Source organism: Erpetoichthys calabaricus, chromosome 15 (genome assembly GCF_900747795.2).
Source record: "Erpetoichthys calabaricus chromosome 15, fErpCal1.3, whole genome shotgun sequence".
In the NCBI taxonomy this organism is placed as follows: Eukaryota; Metazoa; Chordata; class Cladistia; order Polypteriformes; family Polypteridae; genus Erpetoichthys; species Erpetoichthys calabaricus.
The window spans coordinates 19,239,875-19,264,394 of NC_041408.2; the positions used below are offsets into that span (position 1 = coordinate 19,239,875).

Below are 24,520 nucleotides of genomic sequence, written 5' to 3' on the forward strand. Positions count from 1 at the left end.
GTAGACTTGTTTTAAATGATAGCTCACTGCCTTGTCTCGCGTGACGTTGTCAAAACAATACTTGTCCTTTATTTCCGGCCCCGGGCATCGTTAAATCTCTTTCTCGGGACGTATAATGCTGCTCGCATTGTCATTTTTGGGGTTGACGGCTGAACGCATGCTAAGGAGGTGCCGTCGGATCATCTGCTGTTGCGCTGCTATCAGTCTTCTGTGCTGTACTCCACCCTCCCTCAAATCGGACCTAACAGTCACTTAAAACATAAAAGGCTTCAACCTGGCTGGGACGCTACAATACTTTCGCATTTTACTGCTTTCATATTCTTTACCTTTCTCTGCATGTGTATTGCGCCATCGTTTGTTTGAGCCTTTCAAATTCCACTGCCTTCATGATCTCTTATCTGCCTTTTTTTTCTCTCCAATGCTTTTGGGTCTCTTTTCTCCGCGCTGCTCTTTCTTCTTTGCTTTACGTATTGTCCTGATACATTTTATATGTGCTGAGAATCTCATGTTCGTCTTGCGGGTCTTTTATTTGTCTTCCGTGATCTTAACGTGAAGATCACGTATCGTCTCCTAGTCATTCCCTCCCACAGGATTTTTTTTTATAATAGAGAGATTTGTTGCAATAAATTGCTATAGGTATAACTGCATTTAGCTACATTTAATTATGATAATGATGGTAGAAATAAAAAAAAAAATCATAAAATTAAATGTATTATCAGGAACACGGCGGGGACTTAGCAGCTTGTTGTTTACATCTTTATATTTACATGGCATGTTCAATTTTTACACATTTGTTAAACTGATGATGTATAAATTAAAATAAAATTAATAATAGTTATTGAAAGAATATGCATTATATTGAATAGCTTTTAATATCGTGTACACATTTATATTTCCATGATACAAAAAATTCGGATGGTTGTTTAAATAAACTACTACTTCCAGTTGAGTCATTTTTCTCAAATTTCATATCTGTTTGCTTTTTATCATTATAAATATCTATACAAAATTTGAATCATCTATCTGTAATTATAACCATAATTAACATGAAAATTTGCAAAAGTATTCAGTTCAGTTCCAGTTGACAGAAGTGGCCCAAACGTTGATAGGATTCCTTATCTTCTATACTAATAAAAGGCAAAGCCCTCATTGACTCACTCATCACTAATTCTCCAACTTCCCGTGTAGGTAGAAGGCTGAAATTTGGCAGGCTCATTCCTTACAGCTTACTTACAAAAGTTAAACAGGTTTCATTTCGAAATTCTACGTGTAACGGTCATAACGGTCGACAACATCCGCCATGTTAAACTTTCTTATTTATGGCCCCATCTTCACGAAATTTGGTATGCGGCTTCCCTACGCTAACCGAAACCAATGTATGTACTTATTTTCGGTGGTATGACGTCACTGTTGGCCGCCATATTGAACTTTTCAACGGTCTTTGTTACTTATGGGCCCATCTTCAAGAAATTTGGTACGCGGGTTCCCAACGCTAACTGAATCCTACTTACGTACATATACATCCATAGCCTGCAGCTCGGTCGCCGTGTGAGGTGGTGTTGGGTCCCCCATCCCCACGCCTCCCACGTAGTTGGCTGCCTGCCTATATAAGGCCATTCGTCGCTCCGGTCTCTTCATTCCCTTCCTTGCTTCACCATGGTATTCACGTCTCCCTGCTGGTAACTGCAGCCTTTTTATTTAATCCACGGCTTATCCGCTGTTTTATTGATCGTTTGTTACGATTATAGTTATTATGTAGGTATTTTAGACTTAGTTTACATTGTTCAGGTACCCATTTCCTTTATCGTTCCAACTGTACCCCCATTAACATGTCTATCGAGGTGATCACCATCGATCAAAGAACTGTCACTTACCGAGTGGTTTCCATGCCTGGAGATGGCAACTGCCTTTTCCATTCTCTGTGTTACATATTGCACGGCCATATCAGGCTCACTCTTGATATCCGGAGGAACATTGTGTCTTATGTATTGAATGACTGGGACAGGTTCAAGGTGTGGACTGATGACGGTACAGGAGATAATTAAACTACACAGGAGCACTATAAGAGTGAAAGGCTTAAGCCCTTCACCTATGGTTCTGCATGTGAGTTGATGGCTGCCGCTGAATTGTTCGGTTGTCGCTTTCAAGTGTACCGAAATGGCCAAATATTTTACACCTTTGGACAACCGCCAATGCCTCTGAAACATCTTAGATTCACAGGTGACGATTTGAGTAGTGGACACTTTGATGTTTATGAATGTTTAACTTCGCATCCAGCTTTTGAGAGTTTATCGATGAAAACCATTTCAATTCAAACGCCTCCAATTTCCAGTAAGGCTCTGCATCGCAATGACAATTAATAAGTCTCATGGACAGACCCTACAAAAGGTTGGCATTGATTTGAGATTGCTTTTCACATGGCCAACTATACGTTGCATGCTCAAGAGTAAGCTCAGTGCACAGCTTGGTCATATTACTACCGGAGGGCCGAACTGATAATGTGGTATACAAAGAGATCCTTAACAAATAATTATTGGTATATTTTCCCTCAGTTTAAAAAGGTTTACTTTTCTTCTTAATAAAAATTTTAAAGCAGTACTTCGCCGCTGCAAAGTGTGGGTATTTTGCTAGTTTTTGATATAAAGCAGGTGTACAAAATCTCATTGATGAGGTTAAAGCATTTTCAAGTTATTGCATTTTCACACAGACAGACATAATTTCAAAAATCGTATTTTCAGACTCAGGAAGGTCTAAAACATCGAAATTCATCAAAATCTCGAGGTTGATTTTTTTTCATGATTCCTGTACTTTCCCTATATTTTGTTTTTGAGAAAGCAAAAAACAAGGATACAGACTCACAGGACAGATTGATTGACTGTATCAATAAATTAATAAAAATAACAAGTACATTGGGTAGAAGCATTGAATTGCCTGTTAGCAGTGGACAGAAGTGCTTCTTAGAACACTGTGGTGGAATGAGCAGCCTATGGCTAAAAGTGCACCAGGAGAGCGCCTCCTGGAGGAGATTTTTCATGATGACCTCCAATTTTGCCACCATCCTCTTTTCCACAACAGCTCCCGTTGTGACTGGGGTTCGCCCTTTGATGGAGGGAGCAGGCTGTCCTGATAAGTTTGTTCAGCTGTTGACTTACCTGACTCGAAAGCATTCGAAATGAAGCCTGGCCCTGAACAAAGATGTGTGGTGAGGAAACAAGCAAAGACGACAACAAGGACACTTGTGCGTATTTCAGTGAGACAGTCGCAGAGTGATTTTTATGCCAGGGATGTCAGCTGGAATTGATCGTCCTATTGCCTGATGGCCATTGGTCTGAATTAATGGTATTATTGTCCTTTCTTTTGTTTTTCTTCTTAACTAGATTGACCTGCGAGACGATCCCAAAACCATTGCAAAACTCAACGACATGAAGGAAAAGCCAATTGTCTTAGAGCAAGGGCAGAAACTGGCTAAGGAGGTAAAACTTACTCCTCTTCACTGTGGGCAGAATTTTCCAAAGGACGCTGATGGAAGTGTTTATCTTTAGATAGAAGCAGTGCAAAGGATAAGGTTGATATATTTTAGGGAAAGCCAGGAAGTCTTCACCATTGATCCAGCTCAAGGGTCCCCAACTCCAGTCCTGGAGGGCCGCAGTGGCTGCAGGTTTTCTTTCTAACCCTTTCCTTAATGAGTGACCTGTTTTTGCTGCTAATTAACTGCTTTTGAATTCATTTTATTTGACTTGCTCTTGAAGACTCAGACCCCTTAATCGTTTCTTTTTCCTTACCTAACAGCAAAACGATAACCTCTCTCTCTATTATATTTTATTTATATATATATATATATATATATATATATATATATATATATATATATATCACGGCATTCGTAGTCTGTGTCACAATCTGATTGTATGGGTGGTTACCTACCAGGTAACGCTCGTGGTTGGCCAGCAAGTCTGCTAACATCCGCCACGGTGCCCTCAGTTGTGAGAAGCAGATCATAGAATGGTTGAAATAGTTTACTGTCAAATAAGAGTTCTCGACACGTGTTTCGCCCTCATTCTGGGTTCATCAGGCGTACACACTCTACACCTGATAGGTAACCACCCATACAATCAGATTGTGACACAGACTTCAAATGCCGTGAATGTAATTACCCCGATCTACATGCTGTCAAATAAAACGAACCACACGCCGTGGCGCAACGTTAGGAGCATCGCCTCTGGCGCTGACGTCCGAGGTTCGATTCCTGAGAGGGAGTGCAGTAGAGTGTGTACGCCTGATGAGTCCAGAATTAGGGCGAAACACGTGTCGCGTACTCTTTGCATTATTTGACAGTAAACTATTTCAACTATATATATATATATATATATATATATATATATATATATATATATATATATATATAAATAAAATCCACTGTCTTTCTGTCTCTGTCTGCTTTTCACGAGAGAGCTACTTAACGGATTTAGATCAGGTTTATTTCTATAATTTGCTTGAATATTCCGGTTGATTTTGCGACTTCTCTTATCACGCTAAGAATCATAGTTCGGTTGCAGGAGCAATTTATTCGTGCTAATCCGAGAGAAATCCTGCAGGCTGAGGGGAGGGGGAAGCGTGACGTCAGGTGTAGGGAGCCAGGCAGGGCCCTCCTCATTCACGCGCAGGCCTCCATTCGAAACGCTCTACCTCTGTCTCCACGTTTTGGAGGACACCTTGCCTCTGCTTAGCTAGCGATACCCGTTTGTTTATAGATTTTTAAAAGTTTGTCCTGTTTCACTACTACGCGGACAGAGCCACGGGGGACAGCTAGTACTATATAAAATGAGCCAAAACATGATCAGCACACTGTGACCATCATACGATATCTGAAAAGAAAGATGGAAGGTCTCAGGAATGTTGATCTGCTCAGGTCCACAAAAGATTTTAGCAGTGCTCTTAGAAAAGAGAAAATCAACAATTTCAAAAATGTCTGCTGTTGCACAATGAGAGCAGCAACAAGCCATAGAATTAAATAACGGGTTTAATTAATAAGAATTGGCACCTACTGGTTGGAGTTTGAGGCCCTGACTTAAGTGGCCTTCTGTTGACTCACTCACTTCAAATTTTATTTCTGTTTAGGTGCCATTTAAGGAAAGAAATGAAGCAATTCAGCATAACAATGAAGAAATTCAAGGGAACAAACCTTAAAACACAAGTCAATGAAAGTTAATTCAAAAGCAGTTAATTAGCAGCACAAACAGGACACTAATTAAGAAAAGGGTTAGAATGAAAACCTGCAGCCACTGGGGCCCTCCAGGACCGGAGTTGGGGACCCCCTGATCTAGCTAATCTGAGATAGGATAAAGGCCTTGTTGGGTACTTGAGGGTTAACCTTGTGTTACGTGAGATGTGACGGTGGTTTCCATTGATTCTGTTAATTCTTCTTTAATACTGTGCAGCTGCAAAGTGCTCCGACCAAAGAAAGATGTCTTGGGATCACCACCAGCAAATTAAAAGGTCACCGAGGCACTGTCATCGTTAATCAATATTGAGTAGGCAAAAAAAAAAGAGAGCGAGAGAGCAGGCCAGCACGAGCCATCAGTCAGTGTTTGTAAAAGAAGCAGCACAGCAGAGCACAGAGCACATCTGCAGGGACACGGAGGGTATGCCAACCCCAATGTCAAGGCTTTGTTTACAGTTCTAGCAGAGGCCGCAGATCAGCGAGGCACAAATGGTCAAATCTGACAGCACACTATGGATTGAATTGTAGAACGCCTCTCTAGTTTATGCAGCTCTGTACTTAAAATGTCAGCATTTTAGAAAAGTTACCGCAGTGTTTAAAAAAAAAAATAAAATAAAATAAAAACACACACACAGTGATTTAGATGTGGGTGGATTGTGGGTTGACTGTAGGTGGAGAAGATTGGGAGGGCAGAAACGCTAAACAGAGAAATGGTGAGAAAGTCATTTAATTGAAAAACGATGACAGTTGGGAGTGAGCAGTGATGAAAGAGCAGAATAAATCCCAGGGCACAGCCTGCCAGGCGTAGCCTCTGGCCTTAAAGGAACAAGAGATTGGAACGGATTACTTAGATCTTCGTCACTGAGCAGATTTGAAGGGGCCAGTTACTAAAAATTATAGATATATATATATCTCAAATAGTCACAAAAACCAAGCTAAGTCAAGGGTCCTGGCGCTCAAAACCCTCCAATCTGTTCTGAAGATGTCTAAGTGTACAAATTAAGCTCAGCTGGAGGAGAGGTTCAGCCACCTCCCAGGTCACTAGGCACCCGCAGCTCTGGCACAAAGCTTACGCTCTAGCGAGACCTTAAAAGGAAAAGACAGAAAAAATGAATTCAATCCATCAGGAGAAGTGTCAGAAAAAAACAAAACTTGGATGGACAGAACTCGACACTGTGGGGGCATCCGTGTCCTCCACCTCCTTCTCCCTTCATCACAGTCTGCCCACCACATTCTACCCATAAGTAAAGCTTTTACTTTTTTTCCCTATTTACAATTTTCTATCAAAAGGTTTTAATAATAAGCTTCTCCTTTTGGCTGCTCCTATTTAGGGGTCGCCACAGCGGATCATCAGTCTCAGTCTATGCTCGACTTTGGCATCATTTTCTGCCACACCGACTGCCTTTATGTCCTCCCCGTAAATCTCTTTGCCCTTCCTCTTTTCCTCCTGCCTGGCATTTCCATCCTCAACATTCTTTTCCCGCTGTACCCCCACATCTCTCCTAGACCATCTCACTTGGTCACCAAACTGTCATTCCTGTGTTGTCCCTCTGATATACTTATTCCTAATCCTGTCTACCTTTGTCACTCTGAGCAAAAATCGTAGCATCTTCAACTCCACCACTTCCAGCTCTGCCTCTTGTCTTTTTGTCAGTTCCTTCGTCTCCATACCATACAACATAGCTGTTCTCATTACCGTTTTATAGACTTTCCCTTTCACTCTTGCAGTTACTCTCCTATCACAAATCACTCCTGCCACTCTTCTCCACCCAGTCCTCCCTGACTGCACTCTTCTTCACCTCTCTGCTGCACTCTCCGTTGCTTTGGACTGATGAACCCAAGTATTTAAATTTGTCTACCTTCACCACCTCTGCTCCTTGCAGTCGCACCCTTCCACCACCTTGCGTCTCATTCACGCACATTTACTCCATCTTACTCCAACTGACTCTCATTCTCCACCTCAACCTGCTGTTTACTCTCACTACAGATCACAATGTCGTCTGCGAACATCACAGTCCATGGAGACTCTTGTCTGACCTCATCTGTCAACCTGTCCATCACCACTGCAAATAGGAAAGGGCTCCGAGCCGATCCTCGATGTGATCCCACTCTCACCTTGAACCAGGCTGCCATTCCTACTGCACATCTCGCCACAGTCACATTGTCCTCATACATATCCTGCACCATTCTCACATACTTTTCTGCTACTCCCGACTTCCTCATACAGTTCCATAACTCCTCTCTTGGCACTCTGACATATGCTTTCTTGAAGTCCACAAACATGCAATGCCCTTCTGACCTTCTCTATACTTCTCCAACAACACTCTTAAAGCAAACATTGCATCTGTAGTACTCTTTCCTGGCATGAAACCATATTGCTCCTCACAGAGCGCCACCTCTCCTCTCAGCCTAGCATCCAGCTCTCTTTCCCCATATCTTCATGGTGTGGCTGATCATCTTTGTACCCCTGTAGTTACTGCAGCATTGCACATCTCCCTTATTCTTGAAATTTGGTACCAATATATTTTTTTTCTACTCCTCAGTTGTCTTCTCACTTTTCAAGATTTTGTTAAACAAATCAAGTTTGAAACTCTCCTGCCATCTCACCGAAACCTCTACTTACTTCCAGATCTGGGCCAAAGGCTTTCCCACTTTTAATCCTCCACATAGCTTCCCTCACTTCAGCCTTGCCGATAAACCTGGAACTTTGTGATTTACTATCTCCACTTCATCCAACCTACACTCTTTCTCATTTTTTGTATTCAGAAGTTCTTCAATGTACTTCTTCCACCTTTTCAACACACTCTCCCCACTTGTCAGCAAATTTCCATCTGCATCCTTTACCACCCTAACTAACCTGCAAGTACATCCTTCCCTGCTCTGTCCCTCTGTTAAGCACTTCTACCAATTGGCCATTCTTCTTCCTTTGTGTCCAGCTTCTAATATAGCTCCACATACTTTTTTTTTTTTTTTAATAATAATAATAATGCTGTATATTTATTGAGTGCTATTCCTATACTTACAATGTTCTACAAGTACAGAACCACACTGTTACCATGTCAGTATTTTTAAAGAGCACAGGCGGGTTAAGTTACCTACTCAGAGCTACAAGTGGGTCAGATAACTTTATGGCGTAAATCCAGTAGGCACAGGGCACACTGCCTGCATTTTTATTTTGCAGATACTAGTGAGCTGACAAACTGGGAATGGCCAGATCCTGCAAGGCTGCTTTTAAAGATCCTACTCCCAGATGGTTGGAATCGACTTGTATGATAAACCTCTTCATCTACAACTAGTTTTCTGTCCTTAAAACTCAACTTTAAAACACTAGGTCTTAAACGTGGGAAGTTCAGTAACACACGGCGCCAGCTTGACACTCAGTGAGTGAGGAGAAGCTTTGCAGGCCGCTATCTAAAGAAGCCTCCTCCTTACGAGCAGCAGGCCTACAGACTGCCAAGCTTGGCATTCAGCTTCCGAGGAAGTGCTGTGGCTGCCGAATTTTATTCTAAGGAATTTTTTTAACTGAGCTAAATTTGTGGTTTATAACAATCTTAAAGTACATCATGCCTTTAATGAGTTTGTTCCTGTATTTACTTCTACATTTGTTTTTAAAGTTGCCACATAATGACAAGTCTAGAAGAAAAATTAACTGTCTTTTAGGTCTATGTATACTAATCTTTGCTTCCTCGTAAAATATTACCTACCAGCAGCAGCACCTGGTGTCACCAGAACAAGTCTTTTTAAGCACTTTTTATTGACTGTATCATAATTCCAGTGGGTCACAAGTTTACATACAATTTAACTGTGCCTTTAAACAGCTCTGAACATTCCAGAAAATGATGTCAAACCTTTAGGCAATCGGACAGTTAGCTTCTGATAACCAATTAGCCTCATTGGAGTCAATGTGTGTGTGTGTGAGGCCTACCATCAAGTTCACTGCCTCTTTGGTTGACATACTGTATACAGTGGTGTGAAAAACTATTTGCCCCCTTCCTGATTTCTTATTCTTTTGCATGTCTGTCACACAAAATGTTTCTGATCATCAAACACATTTAACCATTAGTCAAATATAACACAAGTAAACACAAAATGCAGTTTGTAAATGGTGTTTTTTATTATTTAGGGAGAAAAAAAAATCCAAACCTACATGGCCCTGTGTGAAAAAGTAATTGCCCCCTGAACCTAATAACTGGTTGGGCCACCCTTAGCAGCAATAACTGCAATCAAGCGTTTGCGATAACTTGCAATGAGTCTATTACAGCGCTCTGGAGGAATTTTGGCCCACTCATCTTTGCAAAATTGTTGTAATTCAGCTTTATTTGAGGGTTTTCTAGCATGAACCGCCTTTTTAAGGTCATGCCATAGCATCTCAATTGGATTCAGGTCAGGACTTTGACTAGGCCACTCCAAAGTCTTCATTTTGTTTTTCTTCAGCCATTCAGAGGTGGATTTGCTGGTGTGTTTTGGGTCATTGTCCTGTTGCAGCACCCAAGATCGCTTTAGCTTGAGTTGACAAACAGATGGCCGGACATTCTCCTTCAGGATTTTTTGGTAGACAGTAGAATTCATGGTTCCATCTATCACAGCAAGCCTTCCAGGTCCTGAAGCAGCAAAACAACCCCACACTATCACACTACCACCACCATATTTTACTGTTGGTATGATGTTCTTTTTCTGAAATGCGGTGTTCCTTTTACGCCAGATGTAACGGGACATTTGCCTTCCAAAAAGTTCAACTTTTGTCTCATCAGTCCACAAGGTATTTTCCCAAAAGTCTTGGCAATCATTGAGATGTTTCTTAGCAAAATTGAGACGAGCCCTAATGTTCTTTTTGCTTAACAGTGTTTTGCGTCTTGGAAATCTGCCATGCAGGCCGTTTTTGCCCAGTCTCTTTCTTATGGTGGAGTCGTGAACACTGACCTTAATTGAGGCAAGTGAGGCCTGCAGTTCTTTAGACGTTGTCCTGGGGTCTTTTGTGACCTCTCGGATGAGTCGTCTCTGCGCTCTTGGGGTAATTTTGTTCAGCCAGCCACTCCTGGGAAGGTTCACCACTGTTCCATGTTTTTGCCATTTGTGGATAATGGCTCTCACTGTGGTTCGCTGGAGTCCCAAAGCTTTAGAAATGGCTTTATAACCTTTACCAGACTGATAGATCTCAATTACTTCTGTTCTCATTTGTTCCTGAATTTCTTTGGATCTTGGCATGATGTCTATCTTTTGAGGTGCTTTTGGTCTACTTCTCTGTGTCAGGCAGCTCCTATTTAAGTGATTTCTTGATTGAAACAGGTGTGGCAGTAATCAGGCCTGGGGGTGGCTACGGAAATTGAACTCAGGTGTGATACACCACAGTTAGGTTATTTTTTGACAAGGGGGCAATTACTTTTTCACACAGGGCCATGTAGGTTTGGATTTTTTTTCTCCCTAAATAATAAAAACCATCATTTAAAAACTGCATTTTGTGTTTACTTGTGTTATATTTGACTAATGGTTAAATGTGTTTGATGATCAGAAACATTTTGTGTGACAAACATGCAAAAGAATAAGAAATCAGGAAGGGGGCAAATAGTTTTTCACACCACTGTATACTCATGTTCAAGTTCTCCCACCGATAAGTTGTGGCTTGATTTTACCGTATAATTTCCGGTATTTGATAATGTCAGTTGTATAAGTCAAATGCAGGAAACTCGCACTATTGGTCCAAGAGATTATGATATGCTGACGCCCACCTGAGTGAGTAACCAATGGAACACACTGCCATTTTTTTCTATGTGAGTGCGGCAATGCACTGCTCCTAACCTCTCTGTCTCTCTGTTGTGTCTATGTGACCACACGATAATACCTGAACTATTCCGAAGCAACGTTTGCACTGATTTGTGTTTTTTGGATCTCACACCCTCATACACCTTTATCGTAAGAGCATCCCTTATCTACGATGGAGTGTTTGATCAGAAGAAAATATGAAGCTGGTTTTAAATTAAACGTCGAAGTAGAGAAAGAAATTGGTAACTGCACTGCTGCAACAAAATTAGATATGTCTGAGAAACTGATGTGAGGCCAAGAGGATGTTAAAAAAAAATATTAAGCGTATAAGTCGGGGTCTGATTTTATGATCGATTTTTCAAGGGTTTCAAGACCCGACTTATACGTGAGAATATATGGTAATGGAAAAATCAAAATAAATCAGCCAAGACCTGAGGGGGTTGAAATTGTGGGCCTCCACAACTCTGGTTCAACCTTGAGAACAATTTCCATATGCCAGGAAGGTTCCATGTTCATCTGTACAAACAATAATATGCAAGTATAAACACAGCCATCATACCACTCAGGAAAGAGACGCATTCCATTTCTAGAGAAAAACTTAGTTTTTGTGCCAAATCAGCCCGAGAGCAACAGCAAAGGACCTTGTGAAGATACTGGAGGAAACGGGTAGACAAGTATCAATATCCACAGTGAAAGGAGTCGTATATCAACATAACCAGAACTGCTTCAAAGCTGCCATAAAACAAGCCAGACTGCAGTGTGCAATGACACATGGGGACAAAGATTTTGCCTTCTGGACAAATGTCCTCTGGTCTGATGAATCCAAGCTCGGACTGTTTGGCCATAATGACCATCACTATAGTTGGAGGAAAAAAGGCGAGACTTGCAAGCCAAAGAACGCCATCTCAACCGTCAAGCACAGGAGTGGGAGTCCTCTTGTCGTGGGGCAATTGCGGACATCACAAAATAGATAGCATCATGAGGAAGGAAAACAATGGAGAAAAACTACAGCAACATCTAAAGAGCTCAGATGCAAATGGGCCTTCCAAATGGACAATAGTTGTGGCAAAATGGCTTAAGAACAACAAGGTCAGGGAATTGGAGTGGCCATCACAAAGACTTGACTTCAATCTGATTGAAAACTTTGTGGGCAGAACTGAAAAGGTGTGTACGAGCAAGGAGGCCTACAAACCTGTCCCAGTTACCCCAGTTCTGTCTGGAGGAATGGGCCAGAATTCTAGCACCTGCTCTTATTGTAAGACGCTTGTGGAAGACTACTCAAGATGTTTGGCTCAAGTTAAACCATTTAAAGGCAATGCTACCAAATACTAACAAAGTGTATGTAAAACTGTGACCCACTGGAATTGTGATATAGTCGATAAAAAAACATTGCTGGAAAAATTTTCTTTTCTTTTAAAACAACTTTACTTTTCCCTGGACAAAGTAGATGTCTTAAACGATATGCCAGATTTGTAGTCTGACAGTATAAAATCTGTGGAGGGCTTATAAAGTGAGTTTGAAAGAATTCACTCCAAGTGTATGGAAACTTCTGACCTCCACCGTAAATTAGATAGATAGATAGAACTGCAAGGCACTATAAGATAGATAGATAGAACTGCAAGGCACTATAAGATAGATAGATAGATAGATAGATAGATAGATAGATAGATAGATAGATAGATAGATAGATAGATAGATAGATAGATGCTTTATTAATCCCAAGGGGAAATTCACATATTCCAGCAGCAGCATACTGATACAAAAAAACAATATTAAATTAAAGATTGATAACAACGCAGGTAAAAACAGATAATAACTTTGTACAATGTTACCGTTTATCCCCCGGGTGGAACTGAAGAGTCGCATAGTTTGGGGGAGGAACGATCTCCTCAGTCTGTCAGTCGAGCAGGACGGTGACAGCAGTCTGTCGCTGAAGCTGCTCCTCTGTCTGGAGATGACACTGTTTAGTGGATGCAGTGGATTCTCCATTATTGATAGGAGCCTGCTGAGCGCCCATCGCTCCACCACGGATGTCAAACTGTCCAAAGATATCAATTAATTAAGGCAGTCAAGTTGGTTTAAAACCATCCAGCCTGGCAGCTTTGGTCAGATTATGCAAATCATAGAATGTGTCATCAGTGAGCAGTGCATTCTGGTTAATATGATTTTTATTTTTTTCTCCTCTTTCTTAACAGCTGCATATGCATAACCCATGTAAGGGATTAACTGACAGAAACAAGAGCAGTGAAGCACACATTCTTAAAAGATTGCATGTCTCTTATGATTAACAGCACTGGAAATAGATAAATGCTTTTTTTATCAAATAAAACGTGCTTGAACACAATCATGTCTTTTCTCCTGTGATGCTATTTGGATGCTTAACACAGAGGCAAACACCTTGCAATACATAAAATAAAAACCTAAGGATTGACTTTGAAGCGTTTATGAATCTGATGTCTCACTGTCTCTAGAGGAGCTTGCAGCCTTTTCCTTTCCAGCATCACTAAATACTTTATGAGGAAACCCTTCGATTTCCACGTTAAAATGTTATGTAATAGGCACACCAGCATAGTCAGATACCACATATCCCAAAGCAGACAGAGAGGAAGTGGTTAGATGATAAAATGAAATTCAGCAGAGGTATTGTATCGAATACAGCAAAATAAAAACACCATCTGAGACAAGGCCATCAATACGCTGGCATCATAAGCTTGTCCCCAAGCTGTAATGGCACTCCAGCGAACAAAAGAGTGAGTGCTCTGTACCACATCTATCCAATACGCCGCTGGCTCTGCAGCAGATTCGTGTTCATAGTTTTTTGATATGCACTTGCGTTTACTGTTGGTCATTAAGAAAACTGCCAATAATTTATAACATTCTGAGTAATTTATACAGCAATTTCTGCTCAAGATTTAAGGGAGAGCTGTATGTATAAGGACATGAAACAGAGATGGCACTTGGCCCCTGAGTGACACGTGAGGGGGCTCATTTTAGATCCTGCAGGAGTGGGGACTGTCAGCGGTAAGGCCGAGTGAGACAATTACCTGCTGTCTGTCGCTGCGGTGGGCCCACCAGTGTGTCACAGTAGACAACTTTGTAACAGCGATTCTCAGTTATAGCCTTCATTTATATAATCTTAGCCAGTCAGAGAAGTCACACTTACTTAACGACAGAGACCAGTGAATCTGCGACTGGCTAGGGTAGAATCCATGTTTGTGGAAAAATAACTGACTTGGACAAATACCGAACTTATCCTTTAAGCTACAAAATCTTGGCCAAAACCATCACCAATGTTCATTCTCTGTATTTATTATTTCATTTTGATGTGTAAACACAACACAACACTAAACTGATTGACGCACAGTTGCAGTCAGAAGTTTCCATACACTTAGGGTTAATTCTTTAACTGTTTGAGGGCAGAATACTTCTCTCTATTAAAAAAAATAAATAAATAAATCTTCTGACGGAGACAAGACTTTTTGGAAAAGATTTTTTCAAGGCCTGCGAGATGAGAATACTGTCGATGAGTTTTTTTCAAGTCACGCCCTCCTCTCAACCATTTTCAAACAAGACCACAGTCCTCTCACCTCTCAGTCTTCTGAATGCTTTTGTCAGACAGAGTTCCTGCAATCTCATCTCTTATAAATTTTAACGTTTTCCTCACTTTAAGTTCCCAATTAAAGAAGACGTATTATGTCCAAATCTTATTGAAGAATTTCATCACGAAGGGTTATCAACAGAAAAAATGAGTACACGGACAATCCTAGCACTGAGAAACAAAGTCAAATGAATTAACGCCAAAAACATCAATCGGTAACACGCCAAATTGTTTAAATGTGTATTAGTAGACTGTGCTGAAACAGTTGGTGGTGATTGTGCGGAAGATGAAAACATCAACTTACAATATCACGAAGAATATCTACAACCGTTAACACAGTCCGGTCTTCCACCGCATGAATTACTGTAGAAAGAAGGATGTATCCAAGAAAGGTAATGTAGTACATCTTCAGGGGATAACATTACACAACAAAGGAGACCTTGATATGCCTTTCGTATTAAAACGTTTATAGTTTCCTGTTAGAGTAGATTTTGCAAAGACAATTAACAAATCTCAGAGCCAAACATTCGAAAAAAAGTCGTTTTATTTAATTGAGAGAAACAAACGAAATTCAATCACGGGCAGTAATACATCGCATTGATGCAAATGTAACACTTCATATGAAAATTCAAATCTGTTTAAATTGTACATCCGCATCCCCTTACGCGAGCGGACGAACTGCAACGAGTCTAGCACATAGCGCTGGCCCAGGGGGTTGGCGAGCGAAGCAAGCAAAGGGGCAAAGGCCCCTGGTATTCTAAAAAGCACACAAAGCAAGGGTTTCACACAGAAATCAACATAAAACATCTGTCACTGCGTGCTGTGGCCGCCAGTTCACCGAGAATGCGCGACAGGCTGTCTTTGTGTGGCGGGTGTGGCTGCGGTTGCAGTGTATCTCAATCTAGTTTGTACCTCTTGTCATTGTAAGTGGGCTGTCCTCCCAGGCGAATGTTGCCGTAGGCGCATCACCTATACAAACCTGTTCAACACCACGCTCAGCTGATGCTGCCACATCCCATCCATTTTCAATCACTTGTAGCAAAATCAGAGTCCGACAAGTCAATAGTCCAATTCAGCGGTCCTATACAAAATGTCGTCTATGGAATATTTTGCTTTCCGCACTCGCTTTGATCTCTCACCAGATGTCGATGCCATTTTTGCCGCCGTTTGCTCCTTGCTAATTGCACAAGTGTAGGGAATCTCGGACAAACCAATGAAGTTAACTTTCCTTCTAGCAAAGGGAGTCCCACAAAAACATAATGGCGGGTTTTGTCACCGTTTACAGTTGATTTACCACCGTCAACTCCTCCATTTGACAAAGGTCGACATCCACCCTGAAAGAGTTAAAACTCACTTTATAACTCCTCCACAGCTTTTATACTAACCATCCAACTATAAATTTGACATATTGTTGAAGACATCTACTTTGTGCACAGCAGGGCAAAAGTAATTTTTCCCAACAGTGTTCACACAGCTCAGAGTACAGTGGAACCTCGGTTCACGACGATAATTCGTTCCAAAACTCTGGTCGTAAAACGATTTGGTCGTGAACTGAAGCAATTTCCCCCATAGGATTGTATATAAATACAATTAATCCGTTCCAGACCATATGAACTGTATGTAAATATATTTATTTATTTTTTTTATTTTTAAGCACAAATATAGTTAACTATACCATAGAAGGCACAGCGTAATAGTAAACTAAATGTAAAAACATTGAATAACACTGAGAAAACCTTGAACAACAGAGAAAACTAACACTGCAATAGTTCGTGCTATAGCGCTAGGAACCACTCCTTTTTTTTAATGAGTTTTAAGCACAGGGGAAAAAAATGACCATTTGAAAAATCCGTAATTTAATAAACCACCAAGAAAAGTAACATTGCAACAATGCAGGCTACGAACCGATTGCTGTAAACAGAAGTGAAAACAAAAACAAGCCTTCTCTACCTTATGCGTCCAGTCCTCCCTCTCTCGCTCACTCGCTCGCCTGTGTGTGTGTGTCCGTCTCTCTTTTGCACGCCTGGAGCGCCTGTGTGTGTGCCTCTCTCTCGCCTGTGTGTGTGCGCGTCTGTCTCTCTCTCTCACGCTGCCTGTGTGTGTGTGTGTGTGTGTGTGTGTGTGTCGCTCTCTCTCGCTCTCGCGCTCTCTGCACAGGAAATGCACAGGGAGAGACTGAACGTACAAACCGAAAGGGAACCTGGCTTGTTCGTATACCGAGTGTGTAGTTGTGAACCGAGGCAAAAGTTTGGCGAACTTTTTGGTCGTAAACCGATTTGTTCGCGCACCGAGACGTTCGTGAACCGAGGTTTCACTGTATTTCACTTTTTATTGACCACATCATAATTCCAGTGGGTCACAAGTTTACATACATTTTGTTAACTGTGCCTTTAAACAGCTTGGAAATTTCCAGAAAATGACATCAGGTCTTTAGGCAATCGGAAAGTTAGCTTCTGATAGCCAATTAGCCTAATTTGAGTCAACGTGTCTGTGTGTGTGTTAAGGCCTACCATCAAACTCATTGCCTCTTTGCATGACATAATGGAAAAAATCAAAATAAATTAGCCAAAAATCGACCTCCACAAGTCAGTTTCAAACTTGGGAACAATTTCCAAACACCTGAAGTTCCATGTTCATCTGTACAAACAATAATACGCAACTATGAACACCATGGGACCACACAGCCATCATACCACTCAGGAAGAAGATGCACTCCATCTCCTAGAGAAGAGCTTACTTTGGCACCAAGAAGTGTAAATCAACCCGAGAGCAATAGTAAAGGACCTTGTGAAGATACTGGAGGAAGCAGCTAGACATGTATCAATATCCACAGTGAAAGGAGTCCTGTATCGACATAACTGGTAAGGCCGAGTGAGACAGTTAGCTGCTGCCTGCCGTTGTGGTGAGTAGACAACTTTTACAGCAATTCTCAGTTATAGCCTTCATTAGCCAGTCAGAGAAGTCACACTTTCTTAACGACTGAGACCAGCGAGTCTACAACTGGCTACAGTAGAATCCAACAGGTTTGATTTTCTCTTTGCGTGCGAGAGCTCAAATGAGCACTCAGCAGTACAGCAGTTGCGACGAGGAGGCTCAGCGTACCACAGCTATTACCTCTTCACAAAAGCACCAGTACAGTGCCATCTCCATCGTGGAGTTCACAAACAGAACAGAAGTCCATCTGTTTGATGTCTCGTATTTTACATTAACAGAATAGACAAATTAAATAAAGGGGCAGGGATTGCTGCTGAACTTGCTGGAAATTGTACAATGCCGGCTTTGTCAGACAGCACGCTATTGGCTGTCGGTAATGTGACATAAGCTATGATTTTCAGTCAAGTGATTTGACATCTGTACACTGACGAGATGCGCAACAGCTATCAGGGAAAATCTGATATGCCCCACAACAAAAAGTCAGATAATGTGACATTATTATGATACCTTCCCACTCCCAGTAGACATCAGAGGCCCACTCACTTACTTGAACAGAAGGAGTTCTCCTCTCTCGACTGGATCTGCTGCTGCTTACTGACTCGGAGGCCCAGGGTTCGGGACCAGACTCTCCGTGGAATGAAGAGATACAAAGCACTGGGGTCAGCTATGACAGCTGAGCACTATTACTGGGAAGGGCCTTCTTTTGCGCTCAAAACAGCCACCATTCTTCATGGCACAGATTCCTTTGGAGATTCTGGTCCATATTTAACACGATTGCATCCTGCAGTTTCTGCAGATTTGTCAGCTGCACATTTTTGCTATAAATCTCTGGTTCTAACTCATCCCAAAGTTGGTCTTGTTGGATTTAGATCCGGAGACTGGGTAGGCCACTGAAGAACACTGAACACATTGTCATGGTCATGAAACCAATTTGGGAGAATTTTACTTTGTGACATGCTGCATTATCATGCTGACAGTAGCCATTACAAGATGGATAAATTGTGGCCATGAAGAGATGCACATGGTCAGCGACAACACTTGGGCCATTGCATTCAGTTGATTGATTGGTAATAACAGGCCCAACGTGTGCCAAAAAAACTTTCCCCACACCAGCCTGGACTGTTGTCATAGGGCAGGTTTGGTGCATGGATTCACGCTGTTAGCACCAAATTCTGATCCTACCATTAGCAGAAATTGAGATTAATCAGACCAGTCAACTGTCCAGTTTTGGTGAGCCAGTGTCCACTGCAGTCTCAGCCTTCTGTTTTTAATTAACATGAATGGAATCCAACGTGGTCTTCTGCCGTTGTAGTCCATCCGCCTCAAGGTTTGACCTGTTGTGCATTCTGAGATGCTGTTCTGCTCACCACAGATGTGCAGAGTGGTTATCCGAGTTGCTGTAGCCTTTCTGTCAACTTGAACCAGTCTGGCCATTCTCCTCTCATCAACAAAGTGTGTTTGTCCACAGAACTGCTGCTCACTGGATGTTTTCTTTTATTCCCCCCAAACCATTCTGAGTAAACTCTATAGAGACGGTTGTGCGTGAAAATCCAAGCACATTAGCAGGTATAGAAATACTCAAAACGGGCTGTTCTGGCACCAACAATCGTGACATGGCTGAAAGCATGGACATTAGAGATCAGTTTAATTGACATGACAATTTTTCGCCATTCTGGCATTTGATGTGAAGATTAACTGAAGCTCCAGACCTTATCTGCAGGATTGTATGCATTGTGCTGCCACCACACAACTAATGATTCCATTTACCAGGGTTTCTAATAAATTTGTTCGGCGAGCGTGTAATGAGAGGCAGGCAGTGTGGGTAAGGAACTGGGCTTTAATCCCACAAGAGTGCTGGTTCAGTCCTCACCAGTGATTCACTAAGCAACCCCAGATATAAAAAAAAAAAATGTAAATGTAACCAAAAAAAAAAGGAGACCATTCAGCCCATTAAAATTGTTTAGTTAGCTAACAATCAAGCTTTTCCAATATGTCATCCCGATACTTTAAAAGTTGTCAAGGTTTCCACTTCAACTACCTAACTGAGTAGTTTGTTCTAGATTCTCATGAGTCTGGGTGAAGAAGTGCTTCCCGGCTTCAATTTTAAATTTCCACCAGTGTCCTAATAGTCGATTTACTACTTAATTGGAAGAGTCCTTTTGGATCAACTTTATCTATGCCTTTGAGAATTCTGAACATATTCATTAGGACCCCATGCTGCCTTCTCTGCTGATGACTTAAAAAAGCTTGAATTTGCTGAGCCTGTCAAAGTAAACTCATACGGTAAATAGAGAACAGTGCTACATAAAATAATAGTTAATTACTTACAAGTAAATGATCCGCCGGAATGAGAGGATGAGAGTCTGTGGGTCTGTTGGAGTGTCCATCCAGTTGCTATGTCTCGGTCTTTCCAAAAGATGGCGCATCACAAACATTAACACTGCTTTTACGAACCCATACCAAATATTATATAACAAGAGACAAACGCATTGGGATGGTGCACTGCAAATGTTAACGTTGAGGTCTATGCTGAATACTTACATTTCAACCCACCTTATTAAATAAACTTTGCCTGACTTTCCAATTCAAACGTTAATGAAGAAAAAGGGAATACCAAGTTGCTCACTAGTACGACTATCCATTTTCTAACCCGCTCACTCAAGACCGGTATCACATGCTGGGTTTGTTTCTGCTGTTCTTTGTCAAATGGTTTCCGACCCCAAAGCACATACTTTAAAAAGCCTAACTGAATTTCAAAGAAAGGACGGACGGCTGGTTACCATACATTATTAAACTGTTTCAGACCTCTATATAAAACAGAGAAAATAAAATAGTATTTTAATGCAATCACTTCTTTATTTACTAGTTACTGCCTATTTTCCTGGGGGTAAGGCTGCAGAAGTAGTATGTCTATATTTTGTTTTACATAACCAGTAGCTTTATTCACGATATGATTTCAAACAGCATGTTATAGCTTGGGACACAAGCATTGACAAACCTTAAATCCAATGGAGGAAGGCCATCTATGATTATATAAAACCGAATCCTTTGCACTTTAAACATTCAGATAGTTTCATGCAGAGAGGATTAAAATTTGTACCATCCACAATACATTTATTGGAAATACAGTAGAGAAAGCATTGGTTTATGTAGGTATATAAAATACACATAAATGTATACTGCCTGGCCAAAAAAAAAGGTCACACACTCTAATATTTCGTTGGACCGCCTTTAGCTTTGATTACGGCACGCATTCGCTGTGGCATTGTTTCGGTAAGCTTCTGCAATGTCACAAGATTTAGTTCCATCCAGTGTTGCATTAATTTTTCACCAAGATCTTGCATTGATGATAGTAGAGTCTGACCGCTGCGCAAAGCCTTCTCCAGCACATCCCAAAGATTCTCAATGGGGTTAAGGTCTGGACTCTGTGGTGGCCAATCCATGTGTGAAAATGATGTCTCATGCTCCCTGAACCACTCTTTCACAATCTGAGCCCGATGAATCCTGGCATTGTCATCTTGGAATTTGCCCGTGCCTTATGGCTACACATCTGTTCAGTCCCAATTCATTGAGTTCCCTTCACATTGTGCGTGTGGAAATGCTCTTACTTTCACTATTAAACATAGACCTGAGTTCTACTGTTGTTTTTCTTGGATTTGATTTCACCAAACGTTTAAGTGATCGCCGATCACGATCATTCAGGATTTTTTTCTGGCCACATTTCTTCCTCGGAAGACGATGGGTCCCCACTATCCTTCCAGTTTTTAATAATGTGTTGGACAGTTCTTAACCCAATTTTAGTAGTTTCTGCAATCTCCTTAGATGTTTTCTCTGCTTGATGCATGCCAATGATTTGACACTTCTCAAACAGACTAACATCTTTTCCACGACCACGAGATGTGTCTTTCGACATGGTTGTTTAAGAAATGAGAAGCAACTCATTGCACAAGTTGGGGTTAAATAACTTGTTGCCAGCTGAAAGATAATCGCCCATGCAATAATTATCTAATAGGAGGCTCGTACCTATTTGCTTAGTTAAATCCAGGTGGCGATTTTTTTTTGGCCAGGCAGTGTATATACACTTGTATCGGATTCTTTTGAGTGCTTTCCCCACCGTTGATGGCAAAAGCAATACTTATACACAACTTATTAAAATGTCATATTAATTCATGTAAAGGCTGAATTCAAGACCAACAGTATGTAGCGGTCAGGAGCCGCTAAGATTCACACCATCAATGTGACGGTGATTTATTTATTTTAGTGGAGGCGATCCCAGGGACACCCCCAGCCTTGGATCGACCCACACACACTCACAACAGAGACCAAATAAAGCACAGTGGGAGCATTAAACAATTTATAATAAAATTAAATTAACTAAATGAAAACAATAATACCACCCCTGACCCCTTCGGCGATATTACATTTAACATATAAACACAAACACTACACAGCAAAGTCCATGGAAAAACTAAACCGGATGAAATATAAGGTGACAGGATTAAGTCCAGAGATTGGTATGTTGAAAGGGAAGGGAAAACACAGTCCTACCGGGTAGTTGCTGAAAGGATGAAGACGGATGGATGGTTCAGGGACGCTCCTTTTCTTGCAGGAAAGCCAATGAATCCAAACACAGTCCTCAGTACACAGACAGACGATCCAGACCCCAACAAAACGAATACACTCCAGGACACAATGATTATAAATATGGCTGAATTAACAGTAGGCAGTCCGACAGATAAATGCAACACACCACGTACAACAACAAAACAACTTTTTTTCTATTTTGGCCACCTGCCCTCCTTTTAACCTCATTTGACCACCTTTGACCCCAACAGCCCCTGCATGGACTGCTGGGAGATGCAGTTCTTACTGATAGTAGCACTGCTACAAATATCAGATCTTTCTCACATTATCATAGGATCTTTGGGATACTTAGGAGAAAGTTATTTTAAAACAAAACTGGACAAAATCTGAAAGTTTAACAATGTTATGTAGAAAAAAAAATTGATATCCACTGTATGTGTAGAATCTGCTTTATAATAATTCACACCTAAACATGGAAAAGTATTTACAGTTGAGTATAAGGAGAACCTAATTATTGTGATTACTTCGGATTCAACAATGTAGGCCAGACATTTTATATGTCACTCTGCAAAGGGGCAAAGTCTCACTAGGTGGTCTTGATTAGTGCTAAAACACAGTTTTCACGTACACTGCAATGGGACACCTTGTTATGGCACCAACTAAACAAGATCATAGGTTTGTAAACTGCAATTAAGCCTATGGGTCTTAGTGATTAAAGTTTGAATTTGTGGGAAAGGCCGTATGACCTTTCAGACACCAGCTATCCACCGAAGATAAGGGAGTAAACTAGTGGACTGTCATGTCACATTCTTATATGATGTTTAGAGAACTGAAGGACTATACCAAGCCCTTGACTTTACAAATATCCATAATCATAGTCACCCCCCCCTCATCTTTTCATTCATACATAATACAGGGAGATTCACGCAAAAGAGGCCCTGAATATTCTGTTGTAACTCCCATTAGGATGAAGCAATCTGAACCAAAAAAATTACAATATATACCTTGACGTCTGTGTAATCGATTGCATCACATGTGATGCTGGAAGTGGTTTCCGTTTTTCTGCCAGACATATTTCGATGCGGCACTCCATGTTCCTGAACGTATCATTAAGCGTCATTAGCAGCTATTTAATTGTTGGATGTTTTCCTTCAGATCTTCCACAGTGTGAGGCTTGTTCTGATAGACTTTTCCTTTGAGCAGACCCCAAAGGAAGAACTATGGTGGTGTCAGATCCAGCAACTGTGGTGGCCAAAGCCCCTTTGAAATTACCGTGTTGCCAAAGGAGAACTCAGTTTCTACCATGCTCCTTGCTGATGTGTGACACGTTGCTCCATCTTGCTGGAAGTAACATTCCGTTAACTCACAATCATCCACTTGATTCTGACATCACTTAAACGAACTGGTGACCCAACAGGTTCGCACCATGAACACGCGCTGCTCAATACTGTACACCACCATTCTAATGAGAAGTCGAGTGACTGACTGAAGGGGTACGGGTGGCATGCACCCAGAAGTTGCAAACGGAGGTTAAACATTGCGATGGCTGTCCGGTGCCTACCTCAATCGCTCCGACACAGGGGCATCCCCGCTTGTTCGAAGCTCCATATACTGAGGAGCACACTGCATGTTGCTTCATCCTAGTGAGAGTTACTACAGAATATCCAGAGCCTCTTTCAAGAGAATCTCCATGTACTGTGTAGCTAAACGAATGAAGAAATCTGAAACTGCTGCTCTTCTCAGCTGTATGACACTGCGGTAAGCCATCTCACTGGCCTTATATTTGTCAGTAAAATGGCCACCATATCCACAGTCTTCTTTCTGTGACAGGACATCTAAACAGCCTGAAAATGCGAGACCCCAGATTTCCTTACACCCTTCAGAAGATGCGATGTGGACAAATTGGAAGTATCAAGTCAAATTCAACTTTATAATCATAAGCCACAACAGCACTGAAATTCTTGCTCACATGGGATCTTCTAATAACATCAGTGATGACAACGATAACTTTAACATCATCAATACTGAACAATTAAGGGGTCGACAAAAATGTTAAGAAATACAGAAATAGAACAAAATATCAGAGTTAACTAACAAGAAAAATCAAATGATTTTTTGTATAAGGTGAATCTCAAGGTAGAAACTCTTGATTTTTTTTTTTTTTTTTTTTTTTTGTATCTTGATGCTACGGTATATTCTGCCAGACTATAGTGATTAAGTACTGGGGTCCCTGAGAATTCTGGGAGCTTTATAATGGCTAATCTGTTTAGAGTATATTGAGTCTTCAGCCTGAAGCAGAACATCATCATGGGCCATGACTATGACACGTGGGATGTGCCTCTCATCATGTTGGCACACCATATCGTGAGCATCTAGTTGTGATACTCTAAGTGGTACAGTGATAAAAGGTTAACCAGGCATGC

The 24,520-nt window shown here is 41.2% G+C and overlaps 1 protein-coding gene across 2 annotated transcripts in view; it reads left to right on the plus strand.

The window, feature by feature from the left end:
* Positions 1 to 24,520, plus strand: part of rhoq (ras homolog family member Q) — a 119,591-nt gene that overhangs the window by 89,871 nt on the left and 5,200 nt on the right. The window contains exon 4 of one of the 2 annotated variants that reach the window (XM_028820911.2): positions 3,378 to 3,473. The exons of the other annotated variant lie outside the window; for it this stretch is intronic. Within the exon in view, the coding sequence (XP_028676744.1) occupies positions 3,378 to 3,473 (96 nt within the window). The remainder of the gene's footprint in view (positions 1 to 3,377; positions 3,474 to 24,520) is intronic. 2 annotated transcript variants of the gene reach the window in all.